The 23,046-nt window shown below is 45.3% G+C and overlaps 1 protein-coding gene and 1 pseudogene across 4 annotated transcripts in view; both read left to right on the top strand.

Moving 5' to 3' along the window:
• The first annotated feature begins 2,745 nt into the window (after positions 1-2,745).
• The window catches only part of RUNX1 (RUNX family transcription factor 1), a 263,884-nt gene continuing 243,583 nt past the window's right edge, over positions 2,746-23,046 (top strand). The window contains exons 1-2 of one of the 4 annotated variants that reach the window (XM_073010400.1): positions 2,746-2,928; positions 3,144-3,260. In XM_073010400.1, the coding sequence (XP_072866501.1) occupies positions 3,203-3,260 (58 nt within the window). In that variant the 5' untranslated portion in view covers positions 2,746-2,928; positions 3,144-3,202. The remainder of the gene's footprint in view (positions 2,929-3,143; positions 3,261-23,046) is intronic. The other 3 variants (XM_007967468.3, XM_007967436.3, XM_073010399.1) reach the window with 3 other exon arrangements.
• LOC140709930 (uncharacterized) lies at positions 13,042-15,636 on the top strand (annotated as a pseudogene).

The raw sequence follows: 23,046 nt of genomic DNA, 5'->3' as shown, positions 1-23,046 counted from the left end.
TCTGGCCATAGAATCTACTTTATAATAGACACGTGGAGTTCAGAGACAGCGTGCGGCAATCATGTAATGAAAATCCCTAACAGAGGGTACTTTAATTGGATTGGACTGCACATGGAAGTCTATACATTAATTACAGGGTTATGCAGCAGAACATCTTCCAACCCTTGCTGGTATTTTCACAGGGCCATTAAAAAAGACACCTGAGCATTTTCTCCCCACCCCGCCCCCCCTCCCCCACCCATGGTGGCATTTAGAAGCTGCAGCCAATCTAAGCGAGAATGAAAACTGTCATCCGATTCCTTGGCAAAGCCACAGTCCACTGCAGCCACTTGGGTACAATTCCCAAGCCAGAAGCCCAGGGTCTGAGTCACTTGCAGGAACTAGGACAGAGGGTGTGGGTCAATACACAAACTTAGAGAATCCTAACCAGTTCTAGTGAAGATAGGATGAAGCATTTTTCCAGGCGGTTCATTGATGACAAACGTGCCCTTTTGTCTTGTGCTCCCAGGGAAGTGATAAGGCCAAGTTCACCAGCAGCTGGCCGAGGCTTTACTTATTGTCATGACCTGGAGGGTGCCCAGAAAAGCTCCAACTGTTGCCTCACCAAGCAGCGAAGTTATGCTGCGGCTGCCGTGGCTGTTAACCCCGCCCGGGAAGGCCGTGCTGGGCCAGTGTGCAGGCCTTTGTATTCTGCCCCCTGGTGCCCCGTTGAAACCTCAGCCCTGAAGATGACAGCATATAGTGAGGCTTCAACCAGCGCCGGCCTTAGAGTGTCTTTACACTCTAACCTGTCCTACGAAGACCCCACTGGAAGATACAGATATCTGGCTAGAGCTAGGGCCAAAGAGAAAAGTTGAGAATTCAGGCCGTTCACTGCCACATCCAAGCCCTCCTCCCAAGCATCTGTACGCCTAAGGCTGAAAGCATCTGGGGAGTTTCTAATATTAAATCTCCCAAGGATATTCTGCACGGCCCCTTGAATTGCTAAGTCATTATGAAGTGTGTGTCGACTCTGCAGTGGCAGCTGTACGTTACAACCCTCAGCTCTTAGGGCCCTTCCAGGGAATATTAAGTGTGGGAGAGAAAAATGAACCTGGTTTGGGGTTCAACTCAGGCTTGACTTTATTAGGGAGGGTAACAACACAGGCCCATTATGTTCATTATGTTCACAGGGGATTTGCACTGAGAAGCAATATGAAACACGCATCACATTTAAAGATTCACGAGCCTCATAAAGGACATGTAGCATTATTATTCTTTTTTAGATGTTAGCAAAGTGTCAACATGTGGCCAGCTAACTTCTCACAAGTGTAAGAGAAAGCGGTCTGTTGAGTTTCAATTCCTGCTTTAGTCAAAACAGGAGTAAGTAAAAATTGTGCCTGTTCCTTTTGAAAGGCTTGTGCCATGGAAGCTGCTATCATTGTGTGTCTTTGTGTGTGTGAGATTAAGTGGATGAGGGAAAACCGAGGGAGTATTGTGGGAGTTTGGCTTTTCTGAAGTCCTGTGCTGGCTACTGCAGCTTAGAATCCAGGACTGGCATTTACAACCCATCATTACACAGGTTCTCTTGACCCTGTGTGTCAAAATTTCACGTGCACAGAGTGCTATGGCGGATGTAGGCAGAGCAGAGCAGAATGAATAAGGTAGTTAATTAGGAAAATAAGTCTTTCTTCATCTTGGAACTACAAAACAAAATGACGTTTTATTTGTCAGCAAGTAAAGCCAGTGGGGCCTGAAAATGAAATATGTGTGACCACAGTGGTTTGCCCACTTACAAAATTATCCCATTTTTAGCATCTTCAAACAGGCATGTCTTTCTAAGGTAGAGGACGCGCTATATAATATTCATCAGTCAGCCCCAGGAGAAGCGTCTTCTCCTGGTTCCCCTTCTATTGTGAGATCCTCATGTGCACAAAGTGTAGTTTTACCTACAGGTGAAAATTAGCCTATTCATTTGAATTGAACTAGAGAAAGGCAATGCAGGGAGCCTTCCCAAGTGACAACACAAATAAACAGCTGCGGATAACTACTGCTTTGTCCCAAATACAGAAATCCTCTTTGCTTTGTTTTCCTTTAGCTTCCTAATTTGCATGTATGTGTGTGTGTGTGTGTGTGTGTGTGTGTCTGTGTGTTAAGAGTGTACTATGATTTTATCTCTTTACTGAGATACATACTAAAGTTGTCCATTTAGGGGGAATAAAACCCCATAATTTTAGTGTCATTAAAATAGTCTTTTTATTTCAAAAGTAAAATTCTTTTCCTTTTGCGAGTTGCCAGCCCGTTGTAGGGGTCAGACTCTCACGAAAATATTTCTTTTTATTTGTTTTTCCTTTTTATAGTTTCACTTATGCCATGATAGACTTTACCAAGCACTTAACTCTCCTGGAGCTGATGCCTAGCATTTTAAATGATGGGATCCACATCCTGTCGGAGCAGCGGCTTGATGCCAGCGTTGAATTACTATTGAATAAGCAGCAATGAAATCTTTATCAAAATAATCAGTAGTTCCAAAAACCACAAATAACAACAGGAGCCGAGTTGTACTAAATCAGCAAAGACCATTGAGATATAATAAGTGACTGAGTCACTTTTTTCTACATCCCCGCTCTTGCAAAGTCTACTCGGCTATTTTCTTGCACAGCCTGGGGGAGGGCAGGTGGAGGGAAGGAAGGGCATTGCTCAGAAAGGAAAAAAAAAAAATTGACATCACTGAAGTCACATGATCGGCAAGAACCAATTGAGATGGGCTGTGGAAAGGGGAACAGTTAAATTTGTAATTTGGGTTGTGTGAAAACTTCTTTGGGCCTCATAAACAACCACAGAACCACAAGTTGGGTAGCCTGGCAGTGTCAGAAGTCTGAACCCAGCACAGTGGTCAGCAGGCAGGACGAATCACACTGAATGCAAACCACAGGGTTTCGCAGCGTGGTAAGCATCACCAACCCACAGCCAAGGCGGTGCTGGCTTTTTTTTTTTTTTTTTTTTTAATCTTTAACAATTTGAATATTTGTTTTTACAAAGGTGCATTTTTTAATAGGGCTTGGGGAGTCCCAGAGGTATCCAGCAGGGGGGAAAAGAAAGAGAGATGTAGGGCTAGAAGGGTGAGGGTGAAACAGTGACCTGTCTTGGTTTTCACTCCGAAGGTAAAAGAAATCATTGAGTCCCCCGCCTTCAGAAGAGGGTGCATTTTCAGGAGGAAGCGATGGCTTCAGACAGCATATTTGAGTCATTTCCTTCGTACCCACAGTGCTTCATGAGAGGTGAGTACATGCTGGTCTTGTAATATCTCCTTTTGCTCAGCTTTGCCTGTAATGAAATGGCAGCCTATTTCACCTCGGTGCAGAGATACCTCGGTGCCTGCCGGGTCCCTGTCTGGTTTGTGGGAGGAATTCAAACTGAGGCATATGATTACAAGGCTATTGGATTACTTACTCATCAGATGGAAGCTCTTCAGAAATGTTTTAATAAATAGTTAGTTATGCTGTTGGAGTGTTCAGTCGGTGCGTGAGAACTTTGTCAAGTGTGAGTAAGTTGTGCTGGTCTTGTTTAAAGGCTTAGAGATTACGAAGCTTGCACGAAGCTCCCTGGGTTTTATTTTGCTGTCCCTTGCCCAGAATGACTGTGTCTGAGTTATCCTGAACTCGGCATGCTGTGTGGCCCAGAATGCAGCCTGCCCTGGGGCTTAGCAGGCACATGCACAGAGCCAGCCAGGAGGGCTGGTGCCAGTGTGGGGCAGGAGGTGGAGGCTCTCAGATAGCCTTGCACCAGCCTGGGGACTTCAGGGCCAAAGTGGCAAGGCAGCTGTCTCTACAAGGTGGAGAGGACAGGAGCCTGACAGACTTGGTTAGGTGAAAATCACCAGCACGGGGCTGTGCTGTGTTTTTCCTTGTAGCCTCAATGCAAACAGACGGCCAGCATCTTTCCAGAGAGAAAGGAAGCAGACTGTGGCATACCGAGGTCTCTCTGGAAAACGGCAATGAAGAAGGTTCCTAACTTAAGCATTCTCACAGCTGAAGTCGTTAGATTACAGGCTTATGAATAGAAACAGCCAGGGTGGAAAACCTGTCTCCATTTTTGAAACCAGCCTCTTGAAATGCACAAAGCTGTGGTTGAGCTGTGAGTGTGTGAGTGTGTGTGTGCCTGTGTGTTTTGTGTATCTTTTGTGGTAAAAGAGGGCTGTGCTTAAACAAACAAAAATAATAACATAAAATGTCACAAAGGCATTGCCGTGTGCGTCGGGGCACGCACTCTGACCAGTGCCTGCAAAGTGTTTCTTGATGGTTTGGCAAAGCCGAGATGGAGTGGGCTGGGATAGGAGAATAATTAATTTTCTGGCTACAGACTCTCTTGAGCACCCAAATAGTATCTGTGACTCATTATTTATTCATACAGCTAAGTGAGCAGGGGAATGCAGAGGGCTTGCCAGTCACTCTGTCACAGCAAATGCTATTGTGAATGCACAGGGCTCTATGTTTCCGGGTCCCTGATATTAAAAAACTTGACGAGAGAGAGAGAGAGAAAGAGAGAGAGAGAGAGAGTGTGTGTGTGTGTGTGTGTGTGTGTGTGTGTAAGTTGGGGATGGCAAGAGAGAAGTTAAAGGGAAAGAGAAGAAAGCAAGTCATTAACCAAGCTCAAGTTTCAAATTAAAGAGTTTTCAAGTGCTTCTTTACTGGCAGCAGAGGGAATTTTAGTGAAGTTGAATCATGCAGACATGCATTAGTCACTAGTCTTGCAGCGTCGTTCGGTTGGTAACACAGACACGCCGGCCACTGGTAAAGAGCTGCAAACGGCTCCCTGGCTGCATTTCCTCTGGGCTGCTAACAAGCAGAGGAAGCAATATTTGTTGAATAACAGAAAAAAAGATCTTCCTGACTTTACTCCACTTTCAATACCCCCTCGGAATGTGTATTGTTTCCTATTTTATCAACTCAGGAAGGCAGATTCAGGAAATTTTTAAGCATTCCATTGAGCAATAGGTTGGATTTCAGTGTGCAGTGCTGGCCCCTGGGCTCTCCTTACTGGCCAACAGCAAAGATAGTGAGGGACACGGTGACCTGTGCAGACATCAGGAAATAGCAGGAGTGCCGCTGTCTCCCGGACAAGCCCAGGGCTCCTGTGCCCAATGGACACTCCGCTGACCTGCCCTTGATTAGGAACGAAGGTCGGTTAGTTTTCACGGGGGCAGTGTAGGGAGGGCCTGAGCTCACACCAAGACTCAAAAGGGCTAATCTGGAAAGGTTTTTCTACTCCTTCCTTTCAGTGAAAGGAACTCAGGGTTCTTTAGAATCTCTAATTTGATAATATAATATTGAGATTTGCTATCAGAGGGCCAGGTGAAATCTTGGCAATTTCCTGGTTAATTTCATCCAAGTGATCCATCAACAGAAAGGTTTAAATTGTCCAGGTTAGCTGTCCACATCATTCACCAGAGCCGGAGAGGTGGCAAAATATCCTTTCTTTTGGTACCGTTTGGTCATCATCTTAGAGCCTGATGCTAGAAGAACCACCATCCCTGCCAACGAATGGCTCTCCCCCAGAGTTCTCAGCCTGTTGCCATAGCTGGGCCACTCGCAGTGGTCAATGCGGTCACTTCTAGCTGCCTATAATTTACAACGTGTGTTCCCTCCCCAACGGCAACTGTGAGCCGAAAGGGAAGACAGCATCTTTGTTTTCTTCCCGGGATGGTACTTTATCAGCCCATGCAATTCTCACAGAAGGAAACCTGTAACTCATTGTTAGCCAGATACCCGTGTGGAAACGGGGGGAAAGAGAGGAGTGAACCCAAGCAAACCATTGTTCCCTTCCTTGAGAGAGGCAAGCCGGAGTCTGAGAGACTGGCACATGAAATTGATGTGGTCTACCACAGAAAACTCGGGGCTTTTTCTATCACACCACACCAGGTTCCCACCGAATTTGCTTAGGAAAGAAGACAAGATGCGATTGAAATTTCCTGGAATTATCACACATGGCACGCAATGTAAAATTCTTGCTGAACCCAAACTTGGGTTCCCTTGAAAAGTGCAGTGTGTCGGCAGAAAGAGTTGAGGTAGGTGTGGAGAGGAAAAGCCTCGGCATGTACATATTTTTGCAAAATGGCTCAGGTAGCCTTGTTCTTAGAAGTGGCTTAGTGGTCTATGCAAAGCCTGAACACTCACATGCCTCTGCGTTCCTAGAACCACAGGTAAAAATCTCAGCGAGACCGACTCCCCGCTTGTCTTCTCCGTGGTTCAAGTTTACCCCACTGAAGCAGTCTTTCAAAGGGAATTGCCGAGTACAAAGCTGCATATATAAAGTATGTTCTTCTCTAAGCATCAGCTTGCCGCTCTTTTCAGAAGAATATTTATTAAGACACTTCTTCTGGCTTGCCTGAACACTTAAGATCTGAAGATCTTAAGAGTTCAGGCTTAAGCCACAGAAATTTATTTTCGCACAGTTCTGGAGGGAGGCTGGAGGTCTGAGATCATGGTGTCGGCAAGGCTGGTTTCTGGTGAGGCCTCTCTCCTTGGTTGTGCAGAAAGCTGCCTTCTACCTATTTCATCACATGGTTATCCCTCTGTGTGTGCTGTATCCTAATCTCTTCTTCTAAGGATACCAATTGCATTGTATTGGGGCTAGCCCAATGATATCATTATAAAACCCTATGTCCAAATAGAGTCAAATTATGAACACTTTGGGGTTAGGACTTCAATATATTAATTCTGGGGAGACATAGTGCAGTGGGTCTTAGCAAATCTGACTCACCCTGGCCCACAAGGAAACTGTGGGATGGGGCATCCTGGCTGCTCTCCTGGATGTTGAAGAATCAGACTCTGGTTCCTCATTTGTGAGATGGAGTTTCACATCTGAAACTGCCCACACATTTTGAAACTATGAAAAAAAAGGTGTGATAAAACTATCTAAACTCACAATCATGCCTTTGCCATTTAGACTTTTTGCACGCTAAGAAGCTTTAGAAAATGACAAGTAATTTTGAAATGTTTAAGTGTTAAAAGAGCAAATGGCGGTTCCCCCAAAGAAACCATCTTTTGGCTCTGCTTTCTTGAAGAGGATTGTCTTTGTACTTCAGACTCACTTTACTAGTGGGGTTTAGGGGGCTGTAGGAGGCCCCACAGCTGCTCACACACCGAGTACAGGGGCACGGAGCGACCAGTAGCAGAAGCACCTTTGGAAGCAGCAGCTGACCTGATTCTGAATGGCAAGGAGCCTTTTTGAGCTTTTGAAAGCAAATGAGTAGCTGAGACGTTCCTACATTCTCTCAAAATAGATCCGAAAGGTGTGCTCAGAAAAGAGGTAGCCCTTTACTGAGAAATCAAGCCTGGTGAGATGCTGGGACAGAGGAGGGCTGCACGGCTGCTGTGCACACACAGACTTTAATAAGGAGCCCAAGGCCTAGAGGGAAGAGTCTGGAGGAATAACAGCACCTGATATTAGAGAAAGCAATGGCAGGAGGTGCATGCAGGGAATGTGCTCAGACGACACAGTGATGGCCTTTTCTTTCTTTACTTTTTTCTGACTTTCATCAAATAGCATATAGAACTTCTCTCTTGAGCCTTAGTTTCCTCATCTGCAGAGTAAGGGTAGCAATAGTACCTGTTATTAAGGTAGCTGTGTGGTCTGAATTAATCTGTGTAAGGTGCTTTGCCCAGCCATATAAAGTAAGCAATAAATCTGAACGGTGGCTATCAATGTTCAGTTATCTAAGATGGCAGCCAGTCAACCCCGTCTACTGTAGGGAGGGAGAGGTCACAATGCCCTGGAGGACATTACGGGGGGCTCACTGGAGAGAGGGGCACAGGAGTTGGAGGAGGGGAAGGTGGGAACAAAGAAAAGAAGGAAGAGTGATCTAGGCTGAGAGTACAGCCTGGGAAAAGTAAGAGCTGCAGGATCCCACATGGGCATGGATGGCGGTGGGTAACTCACCCTAAGGGCTTTTCAACAGCAGGTCAGCCTCCCTTCCTTGTGGAAGAAGAGCAAGAGCCCTTTATGAAATTCAACTTAACAAGTTTTGATTTTAAATACGGAGGCTAGTTGGGGCACGATGTCATGCTAAGTCTTTGGTCTGAACGCAGAAGGACAACAGAGATGTCTCTCTTCATTGAGACTGCTGGTGTAGCTTTATTTTCTCCAAGGCTCTTCTTAAGGAAAAAGCCATTTTTCCTGTGTAACTATGAGCAGGTTCTCTGGGCCTCTGAGAGACTCCCATTTCCCCTGCTCCTTGGGGACACTTGTGATCATGTTCTTTGTCAAAGCCCAGACATGAAGGTAGCTTTGATGGCTTGTCTTGTTTGAGGCAGCAGAGGAGGCCCACACAGGAAACTCAAGCAAATTTTCAGTTTCTCAGGTAACTTCCTAGTGACCTAGATGAGTCAATAGATGTCTTTGTGTCTCATTTGAGTTCTGCAAAATGGGCTAATAATATTCTAGACAAGCTTGCGTCCAAATTACCAAGTTCCTGTTGGAAATCTTTACGTGCATCGGAAAGAGGTACCATAAAACACATCACAAATCTTCTTAACAACACAAAGCCACTTAAAAATATTTTATTTTCTGTTAGAAAATAGTTCTCCTATCATTTCACACATGCAAGATACTTTTCCTCATTTTTGCAATTGTTTTCTCCAACTCCCATTTTTCAAGAAATCTGCAGAAGCTACTCTGGTACCTGAATAGACATTATAATGTACAAAACATTTTTTCTGCAACTCTTGTTTCTCGGCCTCCTCTGCTCCTCCCCGTCAGATGCCACTAGTCCCCTTCTTTAGCTTTTTCGCTAAGCCTCCAGCCAAGCCGAAGAGTTATGTCTTTTTTGGCCTTTTCCCCCTCAAAAAATACAATAACTAGGATGTCCTGGAGTGGTAAAAAGGGAACATTTCCTTTGAGATCTTTGCTGACCATAAACACAATCAGGGAGTGCTTTAAGAGACCACAGGCTGGCTCCTGAACACAAAACAGGGCTCAAAACCTCCTGTCGTCTTCAACATGCTGGGAGAATAAGCTCAGACACACTCCTCTCACTTGCACAGGCTTCCCTCTTTGCTGGGGAGACACGTCCTGTGCTCTCTTGGCTCTCTGAATCTCTCTCTTTCTCTCCCTCCCCCATCTTGCAATGACACTGAGTAATGATGCCAGAAAGTAGCCAAGGTGGAGGAATAAACACTAAATCCGAAACATGACAGAAATGATGTATTTTATTGCAATGACAGAAAGAGAGTAAAGCTCTTGCTCAGGTTTACCCATGAAAATTATGTTTGACTGCACACAGGGAAAAGCTGAGCACAGTGGCTTGAGTAGACGGGCACTGGTCTGTGTGGTGTACAGTTCTGAAGTGAGCAGTCCGGGCTGATACGGCGGGGTGCAGGACACTCCTATGTTTTGGGCCCACCATGCTGAGGCTAGGGAGCGATGGCCTGCACCTCTGATCTGTCCAGGCAGAAAGGACATGGGAGGCCTCAACTCCTTGTGGGGCCTAGTATTGTTATTCAGGAAGGGAAGCCCTTCTCTGCAAACTTTTGCTGACATATTGCTTAGGCCACAACGAGGTCACAAGCCTGTGGCTGGAGGGAACTGAGGACAATGGAATTGTCACTTTCCAGCCTGGAGAGTGGAGGGAAGCAGAGAGGAAGGTGGCTGGGAGCAGATGTCTTGTGAGCCCAGAGCCGTATCTGCCAGACCTGCTGACAAAGATAGGCTGTGCTTTCTCAGCCATATTTTGTATCATTTGTTTTCTGTGCCAGCTGAGCTTTGGAAACACATGCCGAGAAACTTTAAGTTCTTCCTTCAGTCCCTCTTGGAATTTGCAGATGGATGCCAAGGGTGAATATTTATTCTTGACCCACTGAAAGCAAAGTGGATAGGAGAAGGGATGAGGTGGGGCAGGGGGCTGGTTAAATGGATCGAAGTTCACACCTTTTTTCAGTGTCAAAGCCCCAAATCAGACTTGAGCCTCTCCTCACCTTAGAATGAGCAACAGAAAACCACACAGCCTGTATCTATGGGGAATGTTCCTTGCATCAGAGCCACCGCACCTTGCTGTGAGGGTGATAGATTTCTCGCAGCTGGAAATAGTTGCTTCCCACTCCCCCATCTTCCTCACTCTTTTAAATTCTCAAAACTCCATCACCCAGCCTCCCCAACTTGTTTTAATTTTTAAGAGAATTCTTTTCTACAGAAGAGGGAAACTTTCTTTCAAATGGCCCTCCACAAATTTCTTTAAAGATGATTTTATCTCTGATAGAAATATGAAAAACAGATAACCAGATAATTGCCCTCTATCTAGCTATAAACACTTATTCATACGTTGACTTTCTGCAAGTTACAGATGCTTTTTGCTTTGTAATTACTGGCCCTGTCTATTTCCTCTGCATGGATGCAAATCTTTCTGCCTGAGAAAGTCATTGCTTCATTAAAAAAAAAAAAGAAAAAGAAAAAGAAAGAAAGAAAGGATGAATGAAAAGAAAGTCGTTATTCAGTTTTTGTCTTGAAATTAGAAATTTCTTTTTGTTTTGCTTTCATTTTTTTTTTCTGCAAGATCAGTGTTCATTTAGAGAATTGTTGATTTTGTGTGCAGCACTGCCCTCCCATTCCATGGTCCATATGTGTCTGTTTTTTGATGGACTTCTTTTTAAGCAGTGAGTTCCCCAAGACATTTTTGGGGCCCCAAATGGAAAAAGTCATCACAAATAGAAATCTCAGTTTGCTAGTTGGGCTTGCTCGATGGCTCTGCTGATTTCAAGACTGATGCTGCTTTGCGTAAATGCAAAGTTCATGTTAAATTGATTCTAAATCAAATACTCAACGTGTTCAGTCTTGAAACATGTCCATTGGGAAAGAGAACTATGCAGCTCCAACATGTGGCAAAGATTCTACTTTTACTTTCTTTGCCAACATCCAACTTTTGCTCCTGGGCGTTCAAATACCCTCTGTAGAGACTGTGACTTCTCAAAAGAAACTTTGCTAGTCTTGGATGGAGAATGAAATAATAAGATTTGAGCAATAACTCAAATATAGCCTGAGAGCAACACCACAGAGCAGCCTCTGTCATCTCCTTTACTTGGGAGGTACATTGGTCTTGATCAGCTCTCATATACTTCTGAAAGAAAATGTGTAGGTTTTCATATATATGTTTTTCATTGTTAATAGATCCTAAAGAAAGAACCAAAAAATCTTGCAGCAGTTAGCTTGCCAGATGGGGGGTATGTTAAAAAGAGCAAACAGAAGTCAGAACTCTGAACACACCGCTGGGTATTCCATAGTCACATTCCATCGTGAGTGAGTTTTTGTTGTTGGGTTTTGTTTTTGTTTTCGTTTTTGTTTTTGTTTTAGATGGAGTCTAAGTCTGTCACCAGGCTGGAGTGCAGTGGCCCTACCTCAGCTCACTGCAGTCTCCACCTCCCAGGTTCAGCCATTCTCCTGCCTCAGCCTCCCGAGTAGCTGGGATTACAGGCACGTGCCACCACGCCCGGCCAATTTTATATTTTTAGTAGACATGGGGTTTCACCGTGTTAGCCAGGATGGTCTCAATCTCCTGACCTTGTATCCACCCGCCTCGGCCTCCCAAAGTGCTGGGATTACAGGTGTGAGCCACTGCGCCTGGCCCATCATGGGTAAGTTTTTTAAGGAAGACTAAAAATGTCAGAGTGGCACTCATTGCTCAAGAGAGAAGCACTTTCCCTTTTTCTGTGCAAAATTTTGTAATATATATAGCTATTAACGTTTGTTTCTTATTAATGCCCCCAGAATGTGCAAAAGATAATTTAGGTTAACTAAGATATATTGGTTTTGATGCCATTTTTTCCAGGAGCAGTTTTAACACCAACCACAGTTTGCTGCACTTTCTTACACAGCTTCTGTTTGCCCTTTGAACTCTGTGCACCGAGCCCCTCATTCCATACCATCTGCAGGCTGCATCTGGGCAGTTTCATCCAGCTCGCTAACAGTTACAGCTGAACTTGACATTCACCCACTTTGAAAGTATAGAATTCATAAAATCTGAAACCACATATGTGTATAAAACCCATGCAAGAGTGGAAAGGAACTAAAAGGAGGAGAAAAAGTAGTTCTCATCTTCAGGAGTGTTCTCTCTTATCCCAGCCCCTTTCATGTAACGAATGGGTGAATGGGTGAAAAGGAAATTATTTAGGCATCAACAGGTAGGAACAGAAACTCAGGCTGCTATTTTATTATTATTTGTTGTTATTGATTCTACTGTTTCTAAAGATCAGAATGGCTTTTACTTCCGAAGTTCTAGAGGAGAGGAACAACGTTAAGCAACCTTAAACAAATATTAGCACTGTGAAAGGTGCAGGGTCATATAAAGAAGTAAAAGTGCCGACAATGAAAATTCTATCCAACTGTCAATCATTCCATATCATTACTTCATTTTTTTTATAAAGGCTGTGTCTCCCATATGCTTCCCTCCAGGTTGTATTCAAAACAAAGAAATAATTGTATTACAGGCCGGGCGCGGTGGCTCAAGCCTGTAATCCCAGCACTTTGGGAGGCCGAGATGGGTGGATCACGAGGTCAGGAGATCGAGACCATCCTGGCTAACATGGTGAAACCCCATCTCTACTAAAAATACAAAAAAATTAGCCGGGCGTGGTGGCAGGCGCCTGTAGTCCCTGCTACTCGGGAGGCTGAGGCAGGAGAATGGCGTGAACCCAGGAGGCGGAGCTTGCAGTGAGCCGAGATAGTGCCACTGCACTCCAGCCTGGGCGACAGAGCAAGACTCCGCCTCAAAAAAAAAAAAAAAAAAAAGAAAGAAATACTTGTATTACAGATGTGAACAAATCTGTTAAAAAATAAATGAACCATGAGACATATGAACTATAAGACATTGTTCTATACGATGCTTTGTAAGTTTTATGTGCTGTGTTATAGAGTTATATAGAGAATTATATATATGTAGTTCTTTTTTTTTTTTTTTTTTTTTTTGAGACGGAGTCTCGCTCTGTCACCCAGGCTGCAGTGCAGTGGCTGGATCTCAGCTCACTGCTAGCTCCGCCTCCTGGGTTTACGCCATTCTCCTGCCTCAGCCTCCCAAGTAGCTGGGACTACAGGCGCCCGCCACCTCGCCCGGCTAGTTTTTTGTATTTTTTAGTAGAGACGGGGTTTCACCGGGTTAGCCAGGATGGTCTCGATCTCCTGACCTCGTGATCCGCCCGACTCGGCCTCCCAAAGTGCTGGGATTACAGGCTTGAGCCACCGCGCCCGGCCTGAGAATTATATATATGTAGTTCTATATCATTTCAGTTGGCATCTAAAAATTATGTAACTATTTATTTGCTAAAACTATAATTACAAATATTTTTAAACTGCTAGAAAGGAAGAGCAGAATATTTGGCTGGAGTGATTTTTAGATGTCTCTCTACCTTAGGGCACCAGAGAGGTTCACTTGCCCAGGGTTCCATAGCTGGTTGGTGCCTGAGTCAGAATGAGAAACCAGGTCTTCTCAGCTCCTGTTACCCACAGTTTTGCAGACACTGAATTTATGAGGTGGATTCCACTCAAGCATCCACATAACTAGCAGACACTTCTCCTAATCCTCCTCAATTCCCCTTTGCATTGCTCAGATACCACAGTCCTTTGCAGGTTAAATCCCTTCACCTTGTGAACTCATTAGGCAGGGCAATGTGTATGAATCCCCAAGTCCTTAAGAACGACCTTAGGCTGTGTTAGAAATGCAGTTGCCATAGGAGTAACTGGCCCCTGCTGCCCTTTGGATGTTCTCTTACCCCAAATCCAGCACCACCTTGGTTAAGCACCCACCATGTGCCTGCGCACCTGGCTCCTTAGGCAATTAACAATTAACATTGGTTAATTGGTTTTGATGAGGGTCTAGGGCAAAATCTGGACGAACACAACAGCCAGTGTGCACATCCATGCAGAGGGTTTAGAGATGGCCTTGGTCAAGGCTGCCAGGCTTCAGCTCTGGAAGGAGCCCTTGGAAGTGGGAGATTTCATCTTTGTATAAAAATTGGAACCCAAACTATAATTCCCATCAGGGATATATATGCTCACATCACTCCTGATTCAAAGCTCAGAAGTGGCCTCAGGAGAAATAAAGGTCTCTCTCTCTCTCTCACACACACACACACATACACACACATACACACACACATACACACACACGCACACACACGCGCACACACACATGCACACACACACGCACACATACACACACATACACGCACACATACACGTACACATACACACATACACACACGCACACATACACTCACACACACACACATGCACACACACACATACACGCGCACACACACATGCACACACACACGCACACATACATGCACACATACACACACATACACGCACACATACACGTACACATACACGTACACATACACACATACACACACGCACACATACACTCACACACACACACACGCGCACACACACGCACACATACACGCACACACACGCGCAGACCCACACATACACACACATACACACACACATACACACACACATACACACACACATACACACACAGAGGCCAGCATTCAAAATTCACATGCTTAGGGAATCCATTGGGACTTCTCCCCAGGATGTGCTGAATTCAAGGAAGCTTTTTCTAGGTGTAGCAGAAACTGCTGAAATGCTCAACATCAGCCATTTCCAGACTCTTGATCTTGCCACCTATCAGTAAATATGGTTTCACATGCCGCACTATCTATGCATGGTTATTTACTTATAAATTATATGCTGTACTCCTGTATTGATATAATTATAGTATGTGCATTATGAAATACATCCTCCAAATAGAAATTAAAATAAAATTTTAAAAGCACTAGTTGTTTTTCCTACCCCTCCATGGGCACCCCAATTTGAATCAAAAAATTCCTAGATACCAACAAATGTCATGTCTCTGCTCACCAGGACATAGCTTCTCTCTGCAGACCTTTATTTCTTCCCCTGGAGGCTTCAGTCCATGTTGAAGTGTAAACTCCACTCAGCTCCTGGAGGAATCGTGTTTTCTTTATCACCAGGGTCATCTTCTACGAGTTGCCTTTGATAGGGAGGCCGGGAGGAAGACAGGCCAGCACAGGGGTGGGGTGGGGGAGCAGGAAGTCTGTGGGCTTTAGAATTGAGGAGTTGGTTTCTCCCTGTCCCCAGCATCCACCACCTGTGTGAACTTCAGCCATTTATCGAACCTCACAGAGCCCCAAGTTTCTCATCTGTAAACAAGGGGAATGAGCCCTACTTTTCATGGCTGTCAGGAGGATTTGAGATAATATGTATAAAGCAATGGACACACAGAGGAAGTCAATAAGTAAAACGTAACTCTGAAAATGCCACTGAAGGGAGGCTAGGGACAGGAAAGCTATCTCCACCAACCTCAAGAACATGGCCCCAAAGCTATTCCAGGAACCGGGCATGTATGAAGATTAAAAAAAAAAAGAAGGCCGGGCGTGGTGGCTCAGGCCTGTGATTCCAGCACTTTGGGAGGCCGAAACGGGCGGATCACGAGGTCAGGAGATTGAGACCATCTTGGCTAACACGGTGAAACCCCGTTTCTACTAAAAAAAAAAAAAAAAAAACACAAAAAACTAGCTGGGCGTGTTGGCGGGCGCCTGTAGTCCCAGCTACTCAAGAGGCTGAGGCCGGAGAATGGCATGGACCCAGGAGGCGGAGCTTGCAGTGAGCTGAGATTGGGCCACTGCACTCCAGCCTGGGCGACAGAGCCAGACTCCCTCTCAAAAAAAAAAAAAAAAAAAAAGAAGTATCTGCCTCTCTCATCATGTAGCAGTGCAGAAATGATCTTGATGCTCCTTGGCAGAAGGTTGAGCTTATGAACATTAAAACTGATGGTAATAACAGCTAGCATTTATTGAGCATATGCTATGTGCAAGGCACTTGCACCATTCCAAGCATTTTCCTGCCTTACTGCATTAAAATTTTGGCACAACCCTGTGAGTAGTTGCTCTCGTTATTAATCCCACTTAATGGAGGGGAAGCATGGCCTGCCAAGGTTGGGTGACCTGCTTGTGATTACACTACTGGGAAAGGTGCAAGTGGGGTCCAAACGGGGGCGGTTCCTGCAGCAGAGCCCACTGTCTGTCTGCCCGTGGAGGGGACAGGTGGGTGTTGAGAATATCTGTTTGGCACATGAGGGAGCTTAGCCTTACAGAGTGAAAGCCTTGCCAAGGCCCCATGGACAGGGGGTGACGCTGTGGGGTGGCACCGAGCTGGGGCACTGGCCACCATCCTGGTCTGCTTTTCTGACTCTGGATGCATTTGGTGGTTTTATGGCCCCACCATTGGTATCCAGACCTCTCCTGCTCACATGTTTCTCCCGTCAGAGCTGAGAGAGATGTTCAGGTGGTTCGCAGACAGCCCAAAAGAAACACGCCTTTAAGCCAGGGGCGCTCAAACTTGTTCCCAACATGATGGTGACACGCAGGGGTGGGGAGAAACCGCTGCTGTGCCTTCTTCCTGACTGACCAGTTGTTTTCATTTATCAATCTGAGAATCCATCAGAGGTGACATCAGGGTGACGTAAATTAGGCACTTCTCGTGAAAAACTTAAGGCGACACTTGCTTCCATTGTTGTACAAGGTTGACCATGCATTTACACAGGCTTGACAGAGCACCACCTTGAATTTTGTGTCCCAGGTGCATCTCTTGCCCTATCCCAGTCCAGGCTGTGGAACACATGTACAGAAGAAACCAAAGAATGATGTGCCCAGCAGTCAGGGACCTGCCATCTGAGTCCCTCCTTCAGGGGTGGACTACCCCAACCCTGACTGACCCTGGCCAGGGTTTTCCATGAGGCTTGCCCCAAGCACTTCCCATCCACTTATTCCTGAGGTTAAAATAAAAATTGTACCCAGAAGCAGTTGTTTCAGCCGTGACAGCAAGCAGTGACCTCAGTCACTCCTGTAAACAGGACCTCGTACCACCAAGTGTCAGTGGCATAACAAGAGTTGAGATGCACACACCTACTGGTTGGCCTTTGAGAACGGCCTTTCTGCAGAGATATTTGTCTCAAAAAGTCCTTGTCACCAGTCCTCTGACATCATGACAATTCCTTTTGTCAAGAAGTTGGGGGGGGGCGGTTTCCCCTTTTTTTCCCTCTTCACCTTTATTGTATAAAAGGCACTTCTCAAGGCCGGGCGCGGTGGCTCACGCCTGTAATCCCAGCACTTTGGGAGGCCGAGGCGGGCGGATCACAAGGTCAGGAGATCGAGACCATGGTGAAACCCCGTCTCTACTAAAAAATAGAAAAAAATTAGCCGGGCGCAGTGGCGGGCGCCTGTAGTCCCAGCTACTCGGGAGGCTGAGGTAGGAGAATGGCGTGAACCCGGGAGGCGGAGCTTGCAGTGAGCCGAGATTGCGCCACTGCACTCCAGCCTGGGGCACAGAGCGAGACTCCGCCTCAAAAAAAAAAAAAAAAAAAAAAAAAAAAGGGCACTTCTCCTCTGATTATACTACAACAAGCTACTGAGTCACAGAAAGTTCCTTCCCTTTCTGGAGGGGTTCGGCATGCTGAAATCATAAATGACTTTCTCCCCCAAAAGCCTGCTCACAGCCAGCCATGTGAGTGCCCTGATCAATGGAAATGCAGGGGGCTGGCCAGCCTCTCACGGCTGCTGTGCAAACATCTTAACAGGACAAATTAAAAGATGTGCAAGCTAATTATTCTCCCCAGTAAAAAATAATAATAAAATAAAATCATAAAGCTCCTTAGGAAAGGAACCTGCTTTTCTTGTACAGAATGTACAATTAACAGGAAAGTATAAATTTCATGCTATAAACTGGAGATCATATTCTGGGCATCCTTGTGATTTGTTGTGCCTCTTCAGGCTTACTTAGCACTGTGTGCACACACAGCAGGGCTCGGCGGCCCAGCTACTCCCTGCTCCCTCTTCTGTCTTCCCTCAGGGATAGTGGCCTCCACTGTCACCTTCAGACCCAACTTGGATTCTTCCTGAGGATTCCTGGCCCCCAGACCCACAGCAGCCTCTGGGGAGGCCCAGGGTTCCCGACCCTCAACCCTCTCAGTTTAGGATCAAACACATCATTTCCACGGAAGCAGCTGGAGTTGTTTTAAACAGCCACTTCACATCTCTCTATTCCTCTTTTCAATCACAACCACGTGACCTGAAGAAGCAGAAAGTAGAGAGAGACCTGCAATGAGCCTGGACAACCCCCACCTGTGCCCCACATGGGTTCTCAATCTGGAGTCCACGTCAAACAAGAGGGAGAGGGAGGAACCCTCAGGGCCGTCCCGTGTCCTCCACACTGTTGTCGTGAACAATTCTGGCTGACCCCCTAAAGTTATGAGATGATTCCGTTTCATTGTGGCTTATGAATAATGAGAACAAATAGCATTCACTTGCAGTGGTGTCAGGCACGCTGCCTCCATCGTCTCTTTTAATCAAAAACCTTACGATAGTGGCACAGCTGCTAATTCCCACTGGCTAAAAATCAAAAATAAAATGAAGCAAAAACCAGGTTACAAAAGCAGCCCAGGCCACACGGCTTGTAGGAGGTAGAACCCGGTTGGAGTCCAGATTCTCTTTGGCTTTCCCAATCCCATCTGGCCTCTCTGTGATGTGATGGAGTGGGGGGAGGGGAGTTTTACAGGTGCAGCCTGTGCGGTCTGAGAGCCTGTGTTCAAATGCCAGCTCTGTCCTTTCCCACTGAGTCACCTTGAACAGGCTACTCACCCTTTCTGTTCCTCCCTTTCCTCATCTATACGGTGTGACGATGATGATGATTACCCGTGCGGTTCTTGCAAACGCTGAATCAGAAATACACAGAATGCTGTCTGATACATGGTCGCTATCATCATGGGCTTTTCCTTTCTACCCTGATTTGCATTTTAAATTAGACACTATTCGATTGGATTTTCCCATTTTCTTCCTTACACACTACGCAAACCAAATCTAACAAGTGAACTCCAAGTGTGTCATCCCAGTGAGTGCACGTGGTCACTAATGCATCCTTGCACATTGGATCTGTTCACTCCTGGCAGCAAACGGCTGACGCTGGAAATGAGGTGGGGAGTATAACAGGAACAGACTCAGGCTGAGTGGGGCCTCGGCCCTGGTCGATGTGCCATTGTACCCTGATCTTCCTCCTGTACATCTCTCTGGTAAAATGAGAGAGCTAGTGGCTGAGGTTACTCAGCTCCCATGTTCAAGGTAAAAGGCACCATGCAGGCTGAGGATCTGGCCTCTGCTCGTGGGGTTTCCTGACCTCGCCACAGTTGACGTTTGCAACCAAATCATTCTCTGTTGAGGGGACTGCCCTGTGTGCTGTAGGTGGCTAAGCAGCATCCCTGACCCACACCCACTAGACACTAGTGACAACCCTTCCCTCCTCATGTTGCCACAACCAAATGTATCTCCAGACATTACCAGATGACCCCTGAGGTGTAAAATCTGGAGTGTTTTTTGGAGAACCACAGCTCCAGAAAGACCTTAGAAACCAATGTATTGTTGCTGCTTCCCACAAATAAATGAAATGATGTGGCAGCTTTGACCATCTTTAGCATGTTTGCCTCACGCACACCTCATTTGACCTCTGCCCGACCCCAGCCCCCTAATGCTGGCTACAGATGTCCACAAAAACTGATAGTGTGCAAGGGCATGAAATTAAGACCATCAGCCATGTCCCCAAAGCAAAGAGCAGAGAAGGAAAGGCAGCCATGACTCTGGCCTGCTGGTGCAACAAAGGCTTGCCATCTCTGTTATCTACACAGTGGAGACAATTACTCTCCCTAATTTTACAGATTGATGACTGGGCTATAGAGTGGCCAGGTAATTCATCCAAGGTCACACAGCTGGGAAATGGCAGGGCTGCACTCAGTCCTAGTCTGGTTTTGAAGTCTGGGTGCCTGACCAATAAGCTGTGCATTTTTCAAGAGAAGGCCTTCTAGAGAGGGTGTGACTTTGGTACTGTTGTCCTGTGAAACAAACTTAAAATGAGTTATCTTGGTCTCTAGTTATAGATGTCATAGGAAGTAGGACAATGATTTGGTAATCAAAGAGCCCTTAACTGTTTTAAAATTATTGTCAGTACATAGTGCTGTAATTCTGAGTCCTCCCAGTACCTGATTTTGAATAACTCATTTTCCTTCTCTTTTCCTAGTGGGGATCATCAGTATTTCTTTGATGACTTTAGAAATCTAGGAGGAAAGTAACCTACAAGACAAGATAATGATAGATTTCAAGGACCTATAGATAATACATTTAGTCAAAAGTTTCAGAAATCCCAATGCATATTTAGTTTCATTTTTCTATGTGTTATTTTCACATCCTCTCTGGGAGGTCACTTTTCCATGTTTATTTGAACAACATGAATTTCTCCTGAAATTTCTGGTAGTAGTCATTAAAGGCAGCTGACAAGGCTGCTGTTCAGCAAGAGAAGTCATTGCACAGGTTATGAGAGTTGGGATACGTGTCTGCATGAGGTGTTAGAGGGACAGAGAACAGGAATCCCACATCCCCATCACAGACATGGATGGACACACTCCATCCACGTTTGCTCCCTGAAGCAGTAGTACTTCCAGGCTGACACTCTGATGACCATGTCTTCTAGGATGCCCACTGGGAGCTCATGCAAAGGATCACATTCTTCTTCTTGCTCTAGTTTATTTCGTTTATGTGTCCATGAAAGCTTTTACCAAAACTTAATTCCAGCTTTTCTGTTTATGAGTGTATTCTTTCAGAGACTCTGAGCAATTTGAGAGATGGCCCATATGTCACTTACCTCTCCAAACACAGAAACTGGCAGATTTTGGGCACCCAAGAAATGTTGGATAGATAGATGAATGGGCAAATGCATGGATGGACAGATAGATAAATGAATGAATGAATGAATGAATGGATGGATGAATGAGTCAGCAGATGGACAGATGGACAAATTGATGGATAGATAGAAGGATGAATGGAAATGAATGGATAGACAGGCAGGTAGTTGAATGAATGGATGGATAGATGGATGGATGAATGATAGAAGGATGGATGGATGGATGGATGGATAGATAGATAGATGGACCAATGGATGGATGGAGCTTCACCAGTCCTGTGCTTACGGCTTGCTTACGTGTAAAAACCCCAGTGGGTACAAGCGGAAGAGGCCACATTGCTCTCCTCTCACATACAACCACAGCAGGAAGCAAGTAACTGGGATTTCCACCCAAACTTGGTTCCGCTTAACTCCTGTGATCAGCTAAGGGTAAGAAGCTATACGTGGGAGTATTAGAGCAGAGAGGAGCAGGCAACATGGAGCTGATTCCAGTTCTGTCCAAAGGGTGCCAGGCTGGAAGTCATGTAGGTGTCCCTTGTGGGAAGCTGGATGAGTGTGCAAGGAGAAGCATGTGAGAAACACCACAGTCAAGGGACTTCTTAGTGCCCATGAGCTGATTGGCTCATGCTTTAAATTGAATACCTGTGTGGAAAACAAATGTCTACGACCAAGAGGATTCATAGTCACAGGACTGATCATAAAGTCTGGTCCATTTCCCATTGGGTTACTTATAGGACATCAATCAGAACAGATTAAATAGATTTTCTTAATGGAAAAACTCAACTCCTATTTTTCCTCTTCAAAAAAGGTAACTAGTGGGATAACAGAAGAGGTTTGGTAAATAACTTACAGTAGATTTCGTTCAGTTCTAAGTCTCACCTATTTCAGTGACACTTCAGGAAACTGAGTGAGGGCACGGACTGTCCCGCTTATCCAGCCTTGTTCTCAGTACTGTTTCTCCATATCTTTCTATTTAGGGGAAAATCTCCTTCAGTGAAATGTTTAGAGATGATATGGCATATGTGTGTGTGTTCCTTTTCCATTTCAAGGCTGCTGACATCTGTCAAACAATCTGTAAGCGCTGGTGCTCCTGATCACCCCTGATCATTCCCCAAAAGCCCCTCTGTACCCAAATGCTTCTCAGCCAGGCTTGGCCCCCAGTCACTTAGAAGCACCCATCTGTGCCCATAGCCACATCCATATCTAAGACAGATTCCATCTGTGTTGAGGTTCATTCTCTGTTCCATTCAGGAATGTTCCTTAGTGGATCCTTCACCCAAATAATAACTTATTTTTTAAAAATATTTTCATGGACAGATAAAAGTGGTAGGTACTTTTAATGTACAGCCTTTTTAGATTTAACTTTTTAGGATTCCACATATAAATAAGACGATGCAGTGTTTGTCCTTCTGTGCCTGACTTATTTTATTTAGTGTAATGTACTCCAAGTTCATCCATGTTGCTGCAAATGACAGGGTTTCTATCTTTTTTAAGGCTGAATAGTACTCCACTGTGTATATGTTCATCACAGTTTCTTTATTCAATCATCTGTCAGTGGACACTTTGGCTGATTCTTTATCTTGGCTATTATGAATAGTGCCACCATGAACATGACAGTGCAGTATCTCTTCGACATACTGACTTCATTTCCTTTGGGTGTATACCAAGAAATAAGATTTCTGGATCATAGGGTAGTTCTATTTTTAATTTTGGGGGAAACCTCTATACAGTTTTCCATAATGGCTGTACTATTTTACATTCCCACCAAGAGAGCTCCCTTTCTCTGCAACCTCACGAATACTTGTTATCTTTTGACCTTTTTTTTTTTTTTTTTTGAGACGGAGTTTCACTCTTGTTGCCCAGGCTGGAGTGCAATGGCACGATCTTGGCTCACTGCAACCTCCGCCTCCTAGGTTCAAGCGATTCTCCTGCCTCAGCCTCCGGAGTACCTGGGATTACAGGTGCGCGCCACCATGTCCAGCTAATTTTGTATTTTTAGTAGAGACGTGGTCTCTCCATGTTGATCAGGCTGGTCTTGAACTCCCGACCTCAGGTGATCTGCCTGCCACGGCCTCCCAAAGTGCTGGGATTAAAGACGTGAGCCACCGCACCTGGCCATCTCTTGACTTTTTGATAAAAGCTTTCCTAACAGGTGTGAGGTGATAGCTCACTGTGGTTTTAATTTGTATGATAAGGAGTGATGTTGAGTATTTTTTTATACTTACTGGCCATGTGTGTACCTTCTTCTGAGAAATGTTTTTTTCAAGT

Source organism: Chlorocebus sabaeus, chromosome 2 (genome assembly GCF_047675955.1).
Source record: "Chlorocebus sabaeus isolate Y175 chromosome 2, mChlSab1.0.hap1, whole genome shotgun sequence".
NCBI lineage: Eukaryota > Metazoa > Chordata > Mammalia > Primates > Cercopithecidae > Chlorocebus > Chlorocebus sabaeus.
The sequence above is the reverse complement of the archived record's forward strand: the minus strand, read 5'-3'. Positions and strand labels throughout refer to the sequence as shown.